This window comes from Hyaena hyaena, unplaced genomic scaffold, assembly GCF_003009895.1.
Source record: "Hyaena hyaena isolate Hyena2069 unplaced genomic scaffold, ASM300989v1 scaffold_497, whole genome shotgun sequence".
Lineage (NCBI taxonomy): Eukaryota > Metazoa > Chordata > Mammalia > Carnivora > Hyaenidae > Hyaena > Hyaena hyaena.
This window is the reverse complement of record NW_024081130.1, coordinates 1-17,996: the sequence shown is the minus strand read 5'-3', so window position 1 is coordinate 17,996 and position 17,996 is coordinate 1. Positions and strand designations below refer to the sequence as shown.

The following is a 17,996-nucleotide window of genomic DNA, read 5'->3' as shown; positions in this document are numbered from 1 at the left end:
CAGATCCCAGCCCCTAGCACTGTGGGACTGCAGGTTGTAGGGGGTGGGGAGATGCTCCCAGCTTGGGGCTGTGTGAGGACAAGCCAGGGTGGAAATGGGTAGGAGGGAGGGGAGCCCCTGGATGGGGGGCAGGGGACAAGCATCCAGGCTGCAGGAGAAGGTGACTCTTGCCCAGTATGCTCAACTCACCCTTCAGGTTAAAAATAACCAAGGTAAGGGCCTGGCGGGCAGGGGCGGTTGTGTTGAGAAGGTCCTGTCTTCCTGCTATCTGCCCATCAGGTCTTTGGAGGGAAGGAATGTGTCCAAGGACTAAAAAAAGGCCCTGGAGCCAGAGGGGCTAGGGCGACAGACCTTTCATGGGCAAATCTGGAAGCGCTGCTGTCCTCCTGTCACCTCCAGAGCCAAGGGATCAAGAGAGGAGGAGCTGGAAGGCGAGAGAGGTGGGAGGGAGGGTCCCTCCGGAAAGACTCCAAATTTAGGCAAGGGGTGGGGGCAGTGGGATATAAAGGAGATGGCTCCTGAGGACAGACAGACACTCCTCTGAACCAGGTAAGAGGCTCTTTGGGGACTTCGTGGTCAGCCCCCAGAACCCCCACTTTGAGGGACGACTCCTCCTCGGGGAGTGGGGTGCAGGTTGGTCAGAGGCCGAAGGGTTCTTCTAGAACTGTCTCCCTCCAACCCTGGGGAGTTCCCACGGACAGAGGGGAGGCTCCAAGGGAAAAGCCCAAAACCTCTTTTCTCCTCTGATCTGCATTTCTTTCCCTGTTTCTGTTATCTCCTACTTTCTGTGTCTTCCGTGCTCTGTCTCCATCCTGATCCCTTTTGGATGGCTTTCTGCTCTTTGTCTCGTTTTATTTTGTTTCTTGGTCTTTGTCAATACTTGTCAATATGGTCCTTCTTTGTCTGTCCCCCTTGTCTTTCCTTCCTGGCTGTGTGTTCTCATCTCCTTATCTCTCTTTGTTTCCAACTCTGATTCTTCCTCCACCCATGGCACTTTCACTAACACTGTGTCCTTTCTTTCCTGCCTCGCTGCCTATTCTATTTTCTTAACTCCCCACTTTGGTCTGTCCTGCTCTCTGGCTCTTTGGGTTGAGCCTCCTGGCTCACTTCCCCCTGTTGGCCTGCCTCTGTTATTCTTCATTTTCTTTGTCTGGTCTTCCCTCTGCCTGGCTGTGCCTCTGTGGCTCCACCCATGGTTCAGAGTCTTCAGGATTCTCCGTGAAGAGATAACCAGGTGAGAACCTCTCAGTTTTCTCTTGGGAGCCAAGTTGCTAGACCAGGGCCCCTTGTCCTTCCACCAACAACTCAGCACCTCCCCTTAGCAAACTCCTTAGAGGTTGTCCTCTAGCGTCACGTCAGAGAGCAAGAGACCCAGGTGATGAGGAGGTGTGGCAGGGAGTGGAGGTACGGAGGGCAGTGCCACCCACTGAGGCTTAGGCCCTCTGGTCTCAGGCACAGAGGAGAGCCAAAATGACTGATGCCCAGATGGCTGATTTTGGGGCGGCAGCCCAGTACCTCCGCAAATCAGAGAAGGAGCGTCTGGAGGCCCAGACCCGGCCCTTCGACATCCGCACTGAGTGCTTCGTGCCTGATGACAAGGAGGAGTTTGTGAAGGCCAAGATCGTGTCCCGGGAAGGAGGCAAGGTCACTGCTGAGACAGAGAATGGCAAGGTGTGTGGGGCAGAGTACCAGGGAAAAGGAGAAAAGGTTTGGCTGGGGGTGAGGGATGAGGGATGAGGCCACTTGCAGTGGGAGCTGAGGGGCTCTGGAGAAGAGCCAAAGCCAGCAAGGGAGTAGGACAGGCCCCCTAAAGGAGCTCAACATTTGAGTGAGAAATCTGGCCTCTCTCAGATGGGCCTGAGCAGGTGTAATAGGGCAGCACCCCAGAGACGCACACTCTTTGCCAGAGAAGATGCTGGGGCGGGGGTGGGAAGACCTCTGCTGATTTCCGCCTTAGAGGGGTCCTGTAGATAAAGAAGACACAAGCACAGCATCAAGTAAAGCTCCCTCTTGAATGTGTATCCCTCCCCTCTATGCCTTAGTTTCCCCCATGGACCAGCTCCCCCAAACTACAACCTCACCCAAACCAAGAGCAAACTCTTAGGCCCAGATGAACACAAAAAGCAGGAACTCTTTTTTTTAAAAAAAAAATGTTTGTTTGTGTTTGTTTATTATTTAACTATAATTTATTGTCAAATTGGCTAACATACAGTATGTACAGTGTGCTCTTGGTTTTGGGGGTAGATTCCCATGGTTCATTGAAAAAGTGTGAACTTTAGAGCTAAACACTCAGTCCCAGAGCTGGTGACTAGCACTCAGATGTCCACAGTCCTTGCTTCCTCAGGCCAGCTGTGAGAATTACCACGGGTTATCAGTAGCAGCTCAGAACCGTTTGCCTTCAGACATGCCGACTAAATGTTGTGTCCCAAAGAGGTGTGCAATGACAGCCCACAAATTGCAGGGGACTTTGACTCTGATCCCAGCCTTGCCACTGGCTATCCACCCTGACAGGAAATGATTTAATTATTCTATTCACAGCTTCCTCCACTGTAAAAAAAACAAAAACAAAAACAAAAAAAAACAATTCTAGAATGCCTACCTGCAGGATCTAATGACATTAGGGCAGGCAAACTGGTGCCAATCAAACCATACTGACAGTGACCCATGAGGGGTGTAGGGAAAGTGGGTGAGATGTTTTCCAGCAGGGCAAGGTTTACCTGAGCAACTGACACCCTCAAGCACTGCCCCCAGGAGTCAGGTTAAGGTGTGTGCACAGACAGGAGAGCTGCCAGCCCCACCAAGTTTGCCCCTAGATGGTTGAAGCAGGGATGGAAAGGTGCCGCTCAGGGGCACAAACTCTGGGGTACTGGGAAGACACAGGGACTCTAGGACAGTACCTAGGATGGGAGGGAGAGTGAGCAGTAAGTTATGTGGGGAAAGAGTTGTGGGGGAGCTATGGGTTAGGGCTTGGGCACTGGTCAGAGAACAGCTGGGGGATGGAGGCCAGGTTGTGGCCCATGTCCTGGAAGGAGGTAAGTGGGTGAGGCTGGCGAGTACCGCCTGTCAAGGGTCCTGATAGAGTGTGGTCATCCCTGTTCATGCACCCTCTCCAGACAGTGACTGTGAAGGAGGACCAGGTATTGCAGCAGAACCCACCTAAGTTTGACAAGATCGAGGACATGGCCATGCTGACCTTCCTGCATGAGCCCGCTGTGCTCTTCAACCTCAAGGAGCGCTATGCAGCCTGGATGATCTATGTGAGTGCATGTGACAGGAAGCCAGCCCTGGATGGAGGCCAAAGGAGGCCAGGGCAACTCTCTCAAGGATAGGGGTCAGAACTTGCCCAAGGGGCCCAGCTCCCCTCTGCCCCTTTCCTACCCCGGGTCAGCTGCAGGAAGAGAGGAACTATCTGGGATGACCAAGAGACTCCCCAACCTGTCGCCATCTGCCCCAGGCTTCCCACTTGAGCCCCTCATTCCTGACCTCTCTCCTGCTCCAGACCTACTCCGGCCTCTTCTGTGTCACCGTCAATCCCTACAAGTGGCTGCCTGTGTACAATGCGGAGGTGGTGGCTGCCTACCGGGGCAAGAAGAGAAGCGAGGCACCACCCCACATCTTCTCCATCTCTGACAATGCCTATCAGTACATGCTGACAGGTGAGTCTAGCAGCCCTGACCTGCTCTCCCTCAGCCCCATACCCATGGACCTGACTCTGCTGCCTTTCCTCTTTTCTCTTCCAGATCGGGAGAACCAGTCCATCCTCATCACGTAAGCAAATGCTATCTACCCACATAGGGACATGGGGAGGACCCAGGCTGATTCCTGGGGGTGTAGAGGGGAGGAAAATTTCAAGGTTGTAATTGTGTGGGGACCTGGGCTTTCAGAGGGGTGCTGGAGTGACCTACAATGATACACAAATTCTGCAGGACCCTGGGCCCCAGTGGAGGAGGTTAGAGGGCCGGAATTCTGAGGGAGGATGCATTGAGGATACAATGCTGAAGGGATACAATGGAGCACAGGGGGAATCTTGGGTTCTGATGGGTCCCTCTTGCCTCCAGTGGAGAATCCGGTGCAGGGAAGACTGTGAACACAAAACGTGTCATCCAGTACTTTGCCAGCATTGCAGCCATAGGTGACCGTGGCAAGAAGGACAATGCCAATGCAAACAAGGTATGGGGTGGGCGACAGGATCAGCAGAGGGGGCTTGGAGGCAGGCTGATCCAGAGGACCCCCAGGGGAATGGTGGGGACAGCACCACTGAGCCCAGTGCTCAAGACCTTGCTGGCAGGAGACACACACTCTGATGTCCAAATATGGCCCTTTGGAGCCATAGGCCCACCCCCATTCCCCAGGATCAGAACAGCTCCCTTCCCTCCCCACTGCTGGAGGTAGACAGAAGATAAACCCTTAAAATTTCGCTGCCTTCACAGGGCACCCTGGAGGACCAGATCATCCAGGCCAACCCTGCCCTGGAGGCCTTTGGCAACGCCAAGACAGTCCGGAACGACAACTCCTCCCGCTTTGTGAGTGCCCTTTACCACTGCCAACTGGCCTCATCTGGCCTTGACAAGAAAAGGGGGGCACTGTTTCACTAACAGTTACTACACCCAGTTGATCATCCTGTGTTTGGTTTTTGCTTATCAGCAAGTGTGCACGTGCACACACACACACACACACACACTCACACACACACACACACACACACCCTTAACCTTCCTGACTCAGTCTGGCTCCCTGATCTCTGAGAACTCAAGAAAAGAGACCCAGAGTCACCATAGCTGTTTCATAGCCAAGTGATGGAGCTGATTTTTGTCACATTCTAGATTTTCCTAATGACTGTTTCCAAAGCTCTTCCACATAGGAAGTGGGAAGAGAGCATAGGTGCTGGAGCCAATTCCCAAGCTTTCCACCTCCCCAGCAAGTCTCCATGCCTAAGTCCCAGCTCCCTTATCTGTGAAACAGAGGTAGTGGGGCACCTGGGTGGCTCAGTTGGTTGAACATCTGACTTCAGCTCAGGTCATAATCTCATGGTTCATGAGTTTGAGCCCTGCATTGGGCTCTCTGCTGTCAGCGCAGAGCCCACTTAGGATCCTCTGTCCCCTCTCTCTCTGCCCCTCCCTCCATCAAAAATAAACATTTAAAAAAAAGAAACAGAGGTAGTAATATTTACCTTCATTCCCCTGCTGTTGTTTCTGCTCAGAGATATTTGGCAATAGGGGAATAGGGATCCTTTTCTCTGTTTTCTTGATACTAAACTGGGACACCAAATAAGGCATAAACATTTCCAGATCTATTGTTTCTGGATTGTATTTAGGTCCAAGATCTCCATTCTGTCCCTTCTGGCTCATTTCCTCACTGTTTGTCCCATCCACCCCCAGGGGAAATTCATCAGGATCCACTTCGGAGCCACTGGAAAGTTGGCTTCTGCAGACATAGAGACCTGTGAGTATGACAGGGAGCCCTGCCCACCCCTCTGTGTCCTCTACCTCTGCTTTCTTTCCCAGCTAGCTGGACAACCCTATCTCAACATTCCCTCTCCATCTCCTTGCATCTTCCCCTGGCTTTTTCCATTTTTCCCTAAGAGCCTTTCTCCCCTTATCTCCACCATTTTCTGGATTGACTCTCTTTCCCTGTCTTACCTGCCTTCCTCCCTTCTCTGCACTTCAGATCTCCTGGAGAAGTCTCGGGTGATCTTCCAGCTGAAGGCTGAGAGAAACTACCACATCTTCTACCAGATCCTGTCCAACAAGAAGCCAGAGCTGCTGGGTGAGCCCGCCCGATGCCCCAGTGCTCACAGTGCCCTCCCCAGACAGGGCAGTTGCCCTCCTCCTCCTCACCTGTTCCTGCTCACCTCCCTCCTTCTTGGATATACTCAGTGGCTTTCTCTTCCTACGCCTGCCTGAGTCTCCTCTTTCTTCTCTTCCCACTTTTTGTCATATTTCTTATCCTCCTCCGGGTTGGTTTTCTCCTTTTCCTCTTTGCGCCTGCCCTTCTCCCAAGGGTCATTCTCCCACTGTCCTCCCTCCCCGGGTCTCCTGTCTGCCTTTTCAAGTCTTTTGGATTCTCTGCATGGTCCTTGCTGACTCTCCTTCTCTCCCCCTGCTCCTGGTCCTCTCCTCTATTGTCCCTGCCCCATCCCCACGGTGCCCCTCTCCCAACTCCTCTCTTTCCATCCCGCCCTCTCCCATTCCCTTGTCCCCTGCCCTACTCCTTGCCTGGACAGACATGCTGCTGGTCACCAACAACCCCTACGACTACGCCTTCGTGTCTCAGGGAGAGGTGTCTGTGGCCTCCATCGATGACTCCGAGGAGCTCCTAGCCACAGACGTGAGTAAGGAGGCAGCATGAGAGCTCCTGAGGGCTCCTGCACCACCCGATTCAACCACCCTCTTTGCTTCTCTTGCTCTTTCCCAGAGTGCCTTTGACGTGTTGGGCTTCACTCCTGAAGAGAAAGCCGGGGCCTACAAGCTGACGGGTGCCATCATGCACTACGGGAACATGAAGTTCAAGCAGAAGCAGCGGGAGGAGCAGGCTGAGCCAGATGGCACTGAAGGTGGGGGTGGGAGGACAGGTGCTGAAAAGGCCTGAGGTGCTGGGCGTTCACTTGTCATGAGGAGATAGTCCACTGGGAGCAGGGTCTCCTAAGCTGCATCCAAAAGTGGTGTCTTTCAACAATTCTTAAAGAGTTGACAACCAAATTTATTAAGGTTATTAGGACAATATAGAGAAAGTTGGAGGAAACCAGAAGTACAAGAAGCACATGGTCAGAGGGCAGTACCTTTTCCCAGAAGCAGGCTCTGCCCTCACCCTCACCCCATCCAGCCCTACCTGCAAGCTTTCTCCTTGTCAGAGCCAGAGGCCACCCACTGTCCTCAGACAGGCCTGCTCCCTAGGGACCTGAGGCTTGTATGGTAGATGGATGGGGTGAGAGCCAGGGAGGTGCAAAGATGTGAGAGAGGTGGGCAGACAGGAGGTCCCTCACAATCCAGCCAACAATTCAACCCCAGCCATGAGTTGGGGATGTTTCCTCCTGGGCCCAAGACTCACCTAAGCTCAGGAAAGCAGACTCTGAACTCTGTACATCCTGATCATTAATGCGGTATGTATGTGGAGGGTCCCTAGCCCTTGGGTGAGGCCTGTTCGGATTCTGTGCCATGTTCTATTTGGGAGGCAAAAGCCAGGGGTCAAAATACAGCTTGACATTAACATGTCACACACTTTGCTGGGCCTCAGTTTCCTCCTTAGTGAAACGGAACAGTCCCTCCTAGCTCACTCCAGGCTGTGGTAAAAATTCCTGGAGAAGGAGATGTGAAGGTGTATAGGGCTAGACAAATGCTTAAGAACGTTCCTCTTAGCCTGTCTTCAAGGACCTCTTCTCTGTGTCTATCCATATCAAAATGCCAAGCCTGGGTTTCATGATAGTATGTCACCAGCTACCACAAAACTCTTGAAATTAAATCAAATAAATTTCCTCTAAATAGAGATCATATGTTGGATGGCACATTTGGAGAGCTGGGGGTGCGTAACATGTTGTTAGGAACCTTGATTTCCCAGCTGGTCAAGTTGGTCAACGTGTGGATTGGGGGCACCTTCATGGCTCAGTTGATTAAGCATCTGACTTTGGCTCAGGTCATGATCTCACAGTTTGTGAGTTCAAGCACTGCATTGGGTGAGTTCTGGCTCAAAGTACTTCATGTCTCATGCTGACAGTGCAGAGCCTGCGTGGGATTCTCTCTCTCTCTCTCTCTCTCTCTCTCTCCCTCTTTCTCTGCCCCTCATTCACTCACACCCCGCCCCTCATAAATAAATAAATAAGTAAGTAAGTAAGTAAATAAATAAATAAATAAATACAAAATTTGAAGAAAACCCACGTGGATTAAGAATAGAATGGGCCAGATCCTAGAATGGGAGCAAAGGAGACAGGGAGCAGCACATGCCTTCCCTGTCAATTACAGTCCCTGCCTTGGAGACACAAGGGGGCAGTGAGGACAAGGATGAGCTCACAGCGGTGCTGGTGAAGGGCTTGGCCCAGGAACACCCAGTAGATGCAAAGACAGAGATGAGAGGAATTACTGGGTGGTAGGAGGTTCTGGACAGATGGAGAGGCCTGACTGCATGCTGGCTGGGTAGCCCTGGCAAGCCTTGTGCCCTTCCAGGCCTGGATTTGCAATTATTTAGTGAGAGAGGTCGGATTTGATGCTTCAGAAAGGCTCTGGGGCAAGGAAAGGAGGTCTGTTGAAAGTGCTTATTAGTTATTTCCATCTCCACCAGATGCCGACAAGTCTGCCTACCTCATGGGGCTGAACTCAGCCGACCTGCTCAAGGGGCTGTGTCACCCTCGGGTGAAAGTGGGCAATGAGTATGTCACCAAGGGGCAGAGCGTCCAACAGGTGTACTATTCCATTGGGGCACTGGCCAAGGCAGTGTACGAGAAGATGTTCAACTGGATGGTGACACGAATCAATGCCACCCTGGAGACCAAGCAGCCACGCCAGTACTTCATAGGAGTCCTGGACATCGCTGGCTTCGAGATCTTTGATGTGAGTTAGGGGAGCCTGGGCATGGGGTTACAGTAATTCATTCATCTGCACCTGTGACCATCATGGCCAGGAGCAGGAAAGGTGGTGGGGCTCAGTGGAGATAGACACATCATCCTGTCTTCCAGGGGGGCTCTCTCTCCCTGGCCTGACAGGGGAGGGGTGCGGCCACACCCCTAACTGGACTGGGGCACAGGCCTGGGATGACCCCAGTGTCCTCTCAAACCTCTGCCTGCCTGACCCGCTCCACCCTTGCCCCTTTCAGTTCAACAGCTTTGAGCAGCTGTGCATCAACTTCACCAACGAGAAGCTGCAGCAGTTCTTCAACCACCACATGTTCGTGCTGGAGCAGGAGGAGTACAAGAAGGAAGGCATCGAGTGGGAGTTCATCGACTTTGGCATGGACCTGCAGGCCTGCATCGACCTCATTGAGAAGGTGCCGCCTCCACCCTGACACCTGTGTGTGTCCCCTTCCCCTTTCATCCCAGGCACAGCAGCAGTGCTATCCCTTCTACAACCAAGATACTGAAGTCTCCAGAATCCCAAGCCTCTCTCAGACCCAGTTTTCACCTACTGTAATGTCATGGGCATACAGAGGATGAGCCCTTTTTCTCTCTCCCCAGGACCTAAGAACTTGTCCTGCATGGTAGTCATCTTTCAGAGTTTTAAAAAGGAGATGTAGTGAAGAGAGGACTCTTGGCCTCACTGACATCCCATGAGAAGCATCATTCATGAAAAGCCCCCAGGCTAAAGCTAGAGACATATGGCTTCTCCTCTTCCTGATAGCAGAGAATAAGCCTGCTTTCAGCCCCTCTTATCTATAGACTCAGAGGAGACAAGGATGGAGCTGGTGTGAGACTCCCAGTGCTGACTTGTTCTCAATGTGCCTTTGCATTTAAAAAAAAAATTTTTTTTAATGTTTATTTAGTTTTTTGAGAGAGAGAGAGAGAGACACAGGATGTGAGCAGGGGAGGGTCAGAGAGAGAGGGAGACACAGAATCTGAAGCAGGCTCCAGGCTCTGAGCTAGCCTCAACCTATGAACTGTGAGATCATGACCTGAGCTGAAGTGGGCCACTTAACTGACTGAGCCACTCAGGTGCCCCAATGTGCCTTTGCATTTTGCTGGTACGAACCAGAGCCTGGAATAACTACCCTCACCCAGACAGGCCCTTCAGAAAATGTGAACTTACCAGAAGCTTTGGGTGGTTATTCAGGGTGTTGCTCTTCCATAGGCCTCAGAATTGCCTCAAATTATATGGAAAAGAGAGAGAGAGAGACAGAGAGACAGAGAGAGAGAGAGAGAGAGAGAGAGAGAGGAGAACACATGCTTTTTCCCAGGGAGGCATCTTTAGTTCAATCAAATTCTCATTACAATTCCTGCCCCAAGAAGAGTCAAGAATCATCGTCCTTTCTGAAGAGCAGGATATTGTGCAGAACCTGGATCCCTCTAACCATCCCTTGAATAACTGTTATCTATCACATAGACAGGGGTCTGGCCCACCCCTTGGTCTGGCACCTCTGACGCACACCTGTCCCTGGGGCAAGGAGCCTTAGAAGAAGAAGGGACTTCCTGCAGGAGCTTGGGGACCTGACAGGACAGCTGGGAGCACAGGGCTCTCTGTTAGGTCCACTGGGGCACAAAGAGGTTATGTAGGCCAGAATATAACTGGGTTTATGATAACTCCAGGAATATTAGGTTCTTATACTGGGACAAGAGGTGCTAGCACAGACTCTGTAGCCTGCCAGATATGCCAGGCTATAGTCTTTGCTCTGGCAGGGTGTGGGACTCTGGAAACCTGGGAGTGCATGCAGTGATGCTCTCTCTACCTCTTCCCCTACCCTCAGCCCATGGGCATCATGTCCATCCTGGAAGAGGAATGCATGTTCCCCAAAGCCACTGACATGACCTTCAAGGCCAAGCTATATGACAACCACCTGGGCAAGTCCAATAATTTCCAGAAGCCACGCAATGTCAAGGGGAAGCAGGAAGCCCACTTCTCCCTGATCCACTATGCCGGCACTGTGGACTACAACATCTTGGGTTGGCTGGAGAAGAACAAAGATCCACTCAACGAGACAGTGGTGGGCTTGTACCAGAAGTCCTCCCTCAAGCTCATGGCCACACTCTTCTCCTCATACGCTTCTGCTGATGTTGGTAAGAGGGCAGGCCCTGCACTGGGTCAGAGCAGTTCTGAAGTTGTGAGGGCCAGGGTCCCGCTGCTTCAAAGCATGTGAAGGGAGCCTGCTTTCCAGCCACAGGATGAGGGTCAGGAGGTCCCACAGGCATCCATCTGTACCCAATCTGTGAAAGTGCTGTTTTTCACTTTATGTTATGGATATTGCTGTACATGTCTTGTGTCTCCTCAAGACTGTGAGCATCTGGAGGTCAGTGAGGGTGGCACATGCATCACAGCACCAGGCCCAAGATAGAGTTGTGCCTGTAGGAGGATAACTGAACATCTGGTAGAACAAGTGAGTGTCCCATTCAGAGAAGGAAGAGGAAGGGTGTGGATTGGAATGAGGAGGATGAACAATGAGAAGGAAGGTAGCCCATGGAAAGATGTAAGCATGAAGGGCGGGATTAGAAGGTGGGAGAGGAGCATTGATATTATTTCAGCACGTATTATGTAGCAAGCAAACTTATCTAATCTTCATCACATCTTTTAGAGGCAATTACCATTCTCCTCCTGGAAAACCTGAGACATAAAGAATCACTTTGTGAAGTCACACAGCTAGTAGGGGGCAGAGCCCTGCCCCTCCCCAAGGGTTCTTCCACTTTCAGACTCTGGCTCCTCATCCCTTTTCTTGTTATTAGGGGACAGCAGTAAAGGCAAAGGAGGGAAGAAAAAAGGCTCATCCTTTCAGACAGTGTCGGCCCTCCATCGGGTAAGAAGGACCCAGAGATACCAAGAGGCCCGTGGTGGGCAGGCCCAGCCCTTTGGCTGTCACCTAACCTGATGTTCTGAGGTTGGGAAGGAAAGAAGCTAGAGTTATGTGGTAATTTCAGGCATGGAAATTCTACACAAGCCTGAACTCACATCATAAATTATGTGTCAACTCTCAGTGCCTTTAAGAGTTCTGGAGACAGGATGTCAGGGGCTCAGGGACCAAAAAGATGGTTCTTGTGGTTCCTGATTGCCCATTCTCATCCACCCCCAGGAGAATCTGAATAAGCTTATGACCAACCTGAGGACCACCCACCCTCACTTTGTGCGCTGCATCATCCCCAATGAACGGAAGGCTCCAGGTGAGCGATGTGTAAGGGTCTATCTGTGGAGGGCACTTGGCATCCACTTGCCTTGAGGTCGACCCTTTCTCCTTCTCTCCTGCTGCAGGGGTGATGGACAACCCCCTGGTCATGCACCAGCTGCGCTGTAATGGAGTCCTGGAGGGCATCCGCATCTGCAGGAAGGGATTCCCCAACCGCATCCTTTATGGAGACTTCCGGCAGAGGTGGGTACTGGGTGTCCTGGGGCCCAGGGAACAGGGGGAGCCTGGGCAGACCTTGTGGGGAGGGGAGTCCACAAGTGTCCCTGAATGCTGTGGGCAGAACAGGTCAGCACAGAACATGAGTGAATCTGGACACCTCCTTCTCCAGGTATCGCATCCTTAACCCAACAGCCATCCCTGAGGGTCAGTTCATTGACAGCAGGAAAGGGACAGAGAAGCTGCTGGGCTCGCTGGACATTGACCACAACCAGTACAAGTTCGGCCACACTAAGGTGGGTCTAAAACCTCACAGGGTGGAGCTGTGGAACGCGCAGCCATGTTGAGTGGAGCAGCTAAGAGTTTAGAAAGCAGGCCCCTGAATCTTGGCTTCCTGAATCAACCCAAGCGCTGGAACCCAGGCTTCTTTCTGTCTTCTTTTCATATTTCACTCTGAGGTCTAGGATATATGGGTGATAGGTCCCCTGGGAGCTCAGTCAGCATCTCCCACCCTCTTCCTCCACCCTAGCTACCTTTCTGAGCCTGTGGCCCTATTGCTCTCAGGTGTTCTTCAAGGCTGGGCTCCTGGGTCTGCTGGAGGAGATGAGGGACGAGAGGCTTAGCCGCATCATCACCCGCATCCAGGCACAAGCCCGGGGCCAGCTCATGCGCATTGAGTTCAAGAAGATTGTGGAACGCAGGTGAGGCAAAGGAAAGGGAAAGTCTCTCCCAGATCTAACAGGGAAACAAGCAGCTCTAACTAACATGGGTCAGAGCACTTGAGTTCAAATTCTGACTTCACCACTCACTAGCTGGCTTGAACAAGTGACTTTACCACTCAGGGTCTCACTTTGAATTCTTTAAAAAAAAAAAAAAGAAAGAAAGAAAATTCCTCATAAGCAAATGCAAATTAAGCTTCAATAAGATACCATTTAAAAACACTAGGTTGACAAAAGTCAAGAAGTCTGTAAATTAGCACACCTTTCCTGAAAAACAATTTATTATCTTTTAAAGATGGACTCTTGTGGGGCACCTGGGTGGCTCAGCTGGTTAAGCATCTGGCTCTCGATTTCAGCTCAGCTTATGATCTCACAGTTTCATGGGTTCAAGCCCCACATCATGCTCTGTGCTGACCATGCAGAGTCTGCCTGGGATTCTCACTCTCTCTCTGCTCTTCCCTTGGCCCCCACTCACCCTCTCTCTGTCTCTCTCAAAATAAACAAATAAACTTTTTAAAAAATTAACAAAAAATAAAGATGGACAATTTTTATTGTCTATGTCAGTTCATAGAGCATGCGACTCTTAATCAGGGTTGTGAGTGTGAGCCCCACGTAGGGTATAGAGATCACTTAAAAAAAAAAAAAAAGATGGACAATTGAATACCTTCCAATTCCACTCCTAAGTGCATTCCCGCAGAAACTCCTGCACATGTATAACATGAGACAAAAAAAAAATATATATATATATAGCACCATTGACCAATAGCAAAGATCTGGAAACAACTCCAATTTTCATACCCAGGGGAATGGGTAAATAGTATAGTTGATCAGTGGAGTATTATAAAGCAATGAAAGGAGGGACTTATAACCACATGATACAATGTGTATGAGCCTCTAAAGCATACTATTGAGTGAGCAAAAGCAAGTCACTGAAGGATACATACAGTGTAATGCAATTTTTATAAAACTCAGAGATAACCAAAAACAGTGACATATTGTTTAAAGACACATACACATAGAGTTAAAGAGTGTTTTGAAAAAGTAAGGAAATGAAAAACACAAGATTTAGGATAGTGGCTGCTTCTGGTGAGGGGACCAAGAAAGAGGTTGGGGAGAAGTACACAGGTACAGTCAACATTGGTAATGGCTCTAGTTGTTGTTTGAACAATTGATAGATTCATGATTAGTGATTCTATTTCATGCTTCATAATTTACATATATGCTATAGATATTCTTAGCTGTAAAATATAAGTTTTAACATATTTGCAGTTCTTATGGGATTAAAAACATTGAATTTAGTAGACATTCTGAGTGGCATAGCTTTCATTACTACTAGTGCCCCAGCAGGAAAGATATAAACCACCTTCTTGTTGAATTATTCAATTAATAAATATTTATTGGGCAATTCCATGATCAGCGAGGTAATGTTGGGGTGGAGGTGCACATCAAGGCGACAAGACAGGGCTCCAACACTCAGGTGCCTACGAACTTGCTTAGATGGGCTGGGAGCCAAGTGCAGTTGGTCCCATGTTTGGGAAGTGCTCTTTTAGAGTGCTCCTTCCTACCTCCATGTTTCCTTCCCAGGGATGCCCTGCTGGTAATCCAGTGGAACATTCGGGCCTTCATGGGGGTCAAGAACTGGCCCTGGATGAAGCTCTACTTCAAAATCAAGCCACTGCTGAAGAGTGCAGAGACAGAGAAAGAGATGGCCACCATGAAGGAGGAGTTTGGGCGCATCAAAGAGGCGCTGGAAAAGTCGGAGGGTCGCCGCAAAGAGCTGGAGGAAAAGATGGTGTCCCTGCTGCAGGAGAAGAACGACCTCCAGCTCCAAGTGCAGGCGGTAAAGCCACACAATTATCTCTTCATCTCTCCCCCTTTCCTCTGCTGGATTATAGCCCATCTCACCCCCAGGGACCCAGATCCTGGATCTCTTCTCTCTTTAATCATCAGTTCTGCTCTCCTTCCTCTTCTCCCAGGAACAAGATAACCTCAATGATGCAGAGGAGCGCTGCGACCAGCTGATCAAGAACAAGATCCAGCTGGAGGCCAAGGTGAAGGAGATGACAGAGAGGCTGGAGGATGAGGAGGAGATGAATGCAGAGCTCACTGCCAAGAAACGAAAACTAGAAGATGAGTGCTCTGAGCTCAAGAAGGACATTGACGACCTGGAGCTGACACTGGCCAAAGTGGAAAAGGAGAAGCATGCAACAGAGAACAAGGTGAGGGCAGCTCCTTCTGGCTCCAGCCCAGATCTCCTCAGGATTCCCAGACCACAAGGTGGTCCTGGTCCTTGGCATTGGACATCCCCATAGATGTCTCTGGGCTGGTGACCTTTGACTCTAAATGGGATGGGGTTTTTGGTTGCCAGGTGAAGAACCTGACAGAAGAGATGGCTGGGCTAGATGAGATCATCGCCAAGCTGACCAAGGAGAAGAAGGCTCTGCAAGAGGCCCACCAGCAGGCCCTAGATGACCTTCAGGCTGAGGAGGACAAAGTCAACACCCTGACTAAGTCTAAGGTCAAGCTGGAGCAGCAGGTGGATGATGTGAGTAGTAAGAACCATGCTCTGTCTCTCTCAGGTCAGGATTTTGCAGGCAACATTAATGGCCAAGGTGTTCCTGGTTCTTAGAGCTAACTTCTATGACCTCTGCAATTCCTCACTAGACGGGGACTCAGAATTTTTTATGCTTGCAGGAATTTCTCTGCTAGCTTGACCTTCAATCCCACTGGACTCTGAGTTTAGAAGGAAGCAGAAGAGCATGCACTGTGGATGTAAAGTTTTCCATACCTTGTTTTCTTCTCTCCACCAGCTGGAGGGGTCCCTGGAGCAGGAGAAGAAGGTGCGCATGGACCTGGAACGAGCAAAGCGGAAGCTGGAGGGCGACCTGAAGCTGACCCAGGAGAGCATCATGGACCTGGAGAACGACAAGCAGCAGCTTGAAGAAAAGCTCAAGAAGTAGGAGCCTGAGGTGGCCCAGAAGGGCAAATGGAGATGTCAGGCCTGAGGGTTAGAGCACAGGATGCCACAACCCTGCTGACTCTGACTATCCGGGGCACAGTGTGAATGAGGAGGTCACACAGACCTCTGGCATTCACCCTCTGTGCCAGTGGGGAGGGGGTGGTCCTAGCATGCCAGGCAAGAGAGGAGAATGGGCACAGAGGACTGAAGACCCCCTGTCACCCCTCCCTTCTCCTCCAGGAAGGAGTTTGACATCAATCAGCAGAACAGTAAGATTGAGGATGAGCAGGCACTGGCCCTTCAACTGCAGAAGAAACTGAAGGAAAACCAGGTGGAGTTCTTCTTGGGACAACTAAATGGAGAGCTCAGTGGTGAAGCAGCTGAGGCTGCAAGAGCTGTGTAGGGTTCCAGACAGTATCTAGAACTCCAGGCGGCCTTGGAGACACCACCAGCCCTGACTTGGCACTTGGGAACACCAGCTTTCTCCCATTAGAGCAACAAGTCTTATTTCAGCAAGGCTATTTTAGGAGGCAAACAAGCCTACTAAAAGAGCTCTCTTGATGAGCCATGCCCTGCCTCATGGGCTTTTGGCTCCAGCACAAATGACAGGGTTCAAGTCTCCTCTTGCTCTTCTTCTGGTACTTCTACCCTCTACATGGAGGCAAACCTGGAGAAGGTGTCCTTCCTATGGAGTGTTCTGATCATACTCTTCCCAGGTACTGACCCCATGGTATTCAGTCAACTCCTACAACCCTGAGCAAGTCACTTCCCCTTGCTGAGCCTCAGATTCTCTTCTCAACTGCAAAATGAGATAATAGCACCTGCCTTACAGATGACCAGAGGAGATAATATTTATAAAACCACTAGTCAGCCCGCCACTAACAAGAAGGTGTTCTTTTGTTTCCTCCATGGACCTCTCATGCCTCTTCAGGAGATTAAATTAACAACCGTAGTCTCCCTTACTTTTAGTGCACCCTGAATTTTAATGTGCTTTTAGTCCTGTGTTTGTCAGAAGAGTCCTGGAAGCAAGGAAGGCAGGTACTGCCATCTCTTTTTATAACTACAGGAGCTGCATGGCCAGGTCTGGACATAGTGGCCACAAAGACAGCAGGCACTCAACTATTACAGGCAGGGCCTTATCCTCTGATTTTCTGGTCATACTGTGGCTATTGGAGAGCATTTATCTCCCCTCAGCATTCGGGGACCATGATCCCGGCTACAAGTGATGCATAAACACAATTCCACTCATTTGGGGAGCTGCTCTCAAGGACTGGCCTGCCTTCACTGATAACTTGCCCTCCAATTTTCTTGGGTGCTCCTCTCAGTTTTATCCAGAATATAGGACATTCTACAGATTCTTCTATTTGAGTCTAGGCAAACTCTTTGGCTCTTAGACCCAGAACAACAGTGCTGTTATCCTTACCAGGTCTTGGCAAAGGGCTGGGGCCCTTTCTTCCTGTCCAAGCTCTTGCACATAGTCCCACATTCCTCATCTTGAGAGCAGAGGCATGGTGGCCCTCTCTTTCCTGCTCTCAGGATCCACCCATGCACATTCCGCTAACACTGTCCACTACCACAGATGGAGGGGTCCCACTGATTGACACTCCCTTTTGCTCCTGGCTGGTCAGGGAACAGATCAAAATGAAAGATAGGACACTCTCCCAATTTAGTCAAGGCCAAGGCAGAGGCCAGAAAAATGAGGTGTGGACATGATGATGAAAAGGGCAACCTGCTAGCACTTACCTGGTCTGGAAGGGAACAACAAAGGTGGAACCGACCCTAGACGTAAAAAAGGCAAGCCCTGGAGAGTGAGGAATATAGTTGACTGGACTATGTGGTTAACCTGGAAAATTACAAACATTTAAAAAATGTTTTAATCTTTATTTTTGAGAGAGACAGACACAGACACAGACAGAGCGTAAGTGGGGGAGAGGCAGAAAGAGGTAGACACAGAATCTGAAGCAGGCCCCAGGCTTCAGAGCTGTCAGCACAGAGCCTTATGTGGGGCTCAAACTCCTCAATCATGAGATCAAGACCTGACCTGAGGTCAGACACTCAACTGACTGAGCCACCCAGGTGCCTAGATTACAAACATTTTGATTGTTTTAAGGCATATTATTGCAACTGTTTGTAAGATACAAGCACCAGCTTTCCTGCCTTATATTTAGCAGAGCAGAGCCTAGTGAATCTATGGTATCTTTGAATTTTTTTTTAATGTTTTATTTATTTTTAGGAGAGAGAGAGAGAGACAGCATGAGCAGGGGAGGGTCAGAGAGAGAGGGAGTCACAGGCTGAAACAGGCTCCAGGCTCTGAGCTGGCAGTCAGCACAGAGCCCGACGCGGGGCTCGAACCC

At 50.4% G+C, this 17,996-nt stretch overlaps 1 protein-coding gene across 1 annotated transcript; it reads left to right on the top strand.

Moving 5' to 3' along the window:
• Window positions 1-1,470: 1,470 nt before the first annotated feature.
• LOC120247013 (myosin-6) lies at window positions 1,471-15,643 on the top strand. The gene is made up of 22 exons (XM_039254701.1): window positions 1,471-1,671; window positions 3,114-3,257; window positions 3,500-3,656; window positions 3,741-3,768; window positions 4,059-4,170; window positions 4,431-4,523; window positions 5,379-5,442; window positions 5,668-5,766; window positions 6,224-6,327; window positions 6,415-6,553; window positions 8,272-8,540; window positions 8,803-8,973; window positions 10,384-10,693; window positions 11,354-11,424; window positions 11,698-11,785; window positions 11,874-11,991; window positions 12,137-12,260; window positions 12,529-12,665; window positions 14,268-14,523; window positions 14,660-14,902; window positions 15,052-15,228; window positions 15,494-15,643. Exons 1-22 carry the CDS (start codon window positions 1,471-1,473, stop codon window positions 15,641-15,643), a joined length of 3,255 nt encoding a protein of 1,084 aa, XP_039110632.1.
• Window positions 15,644-17,996: the final 2,353 nt, after the last annotated feature.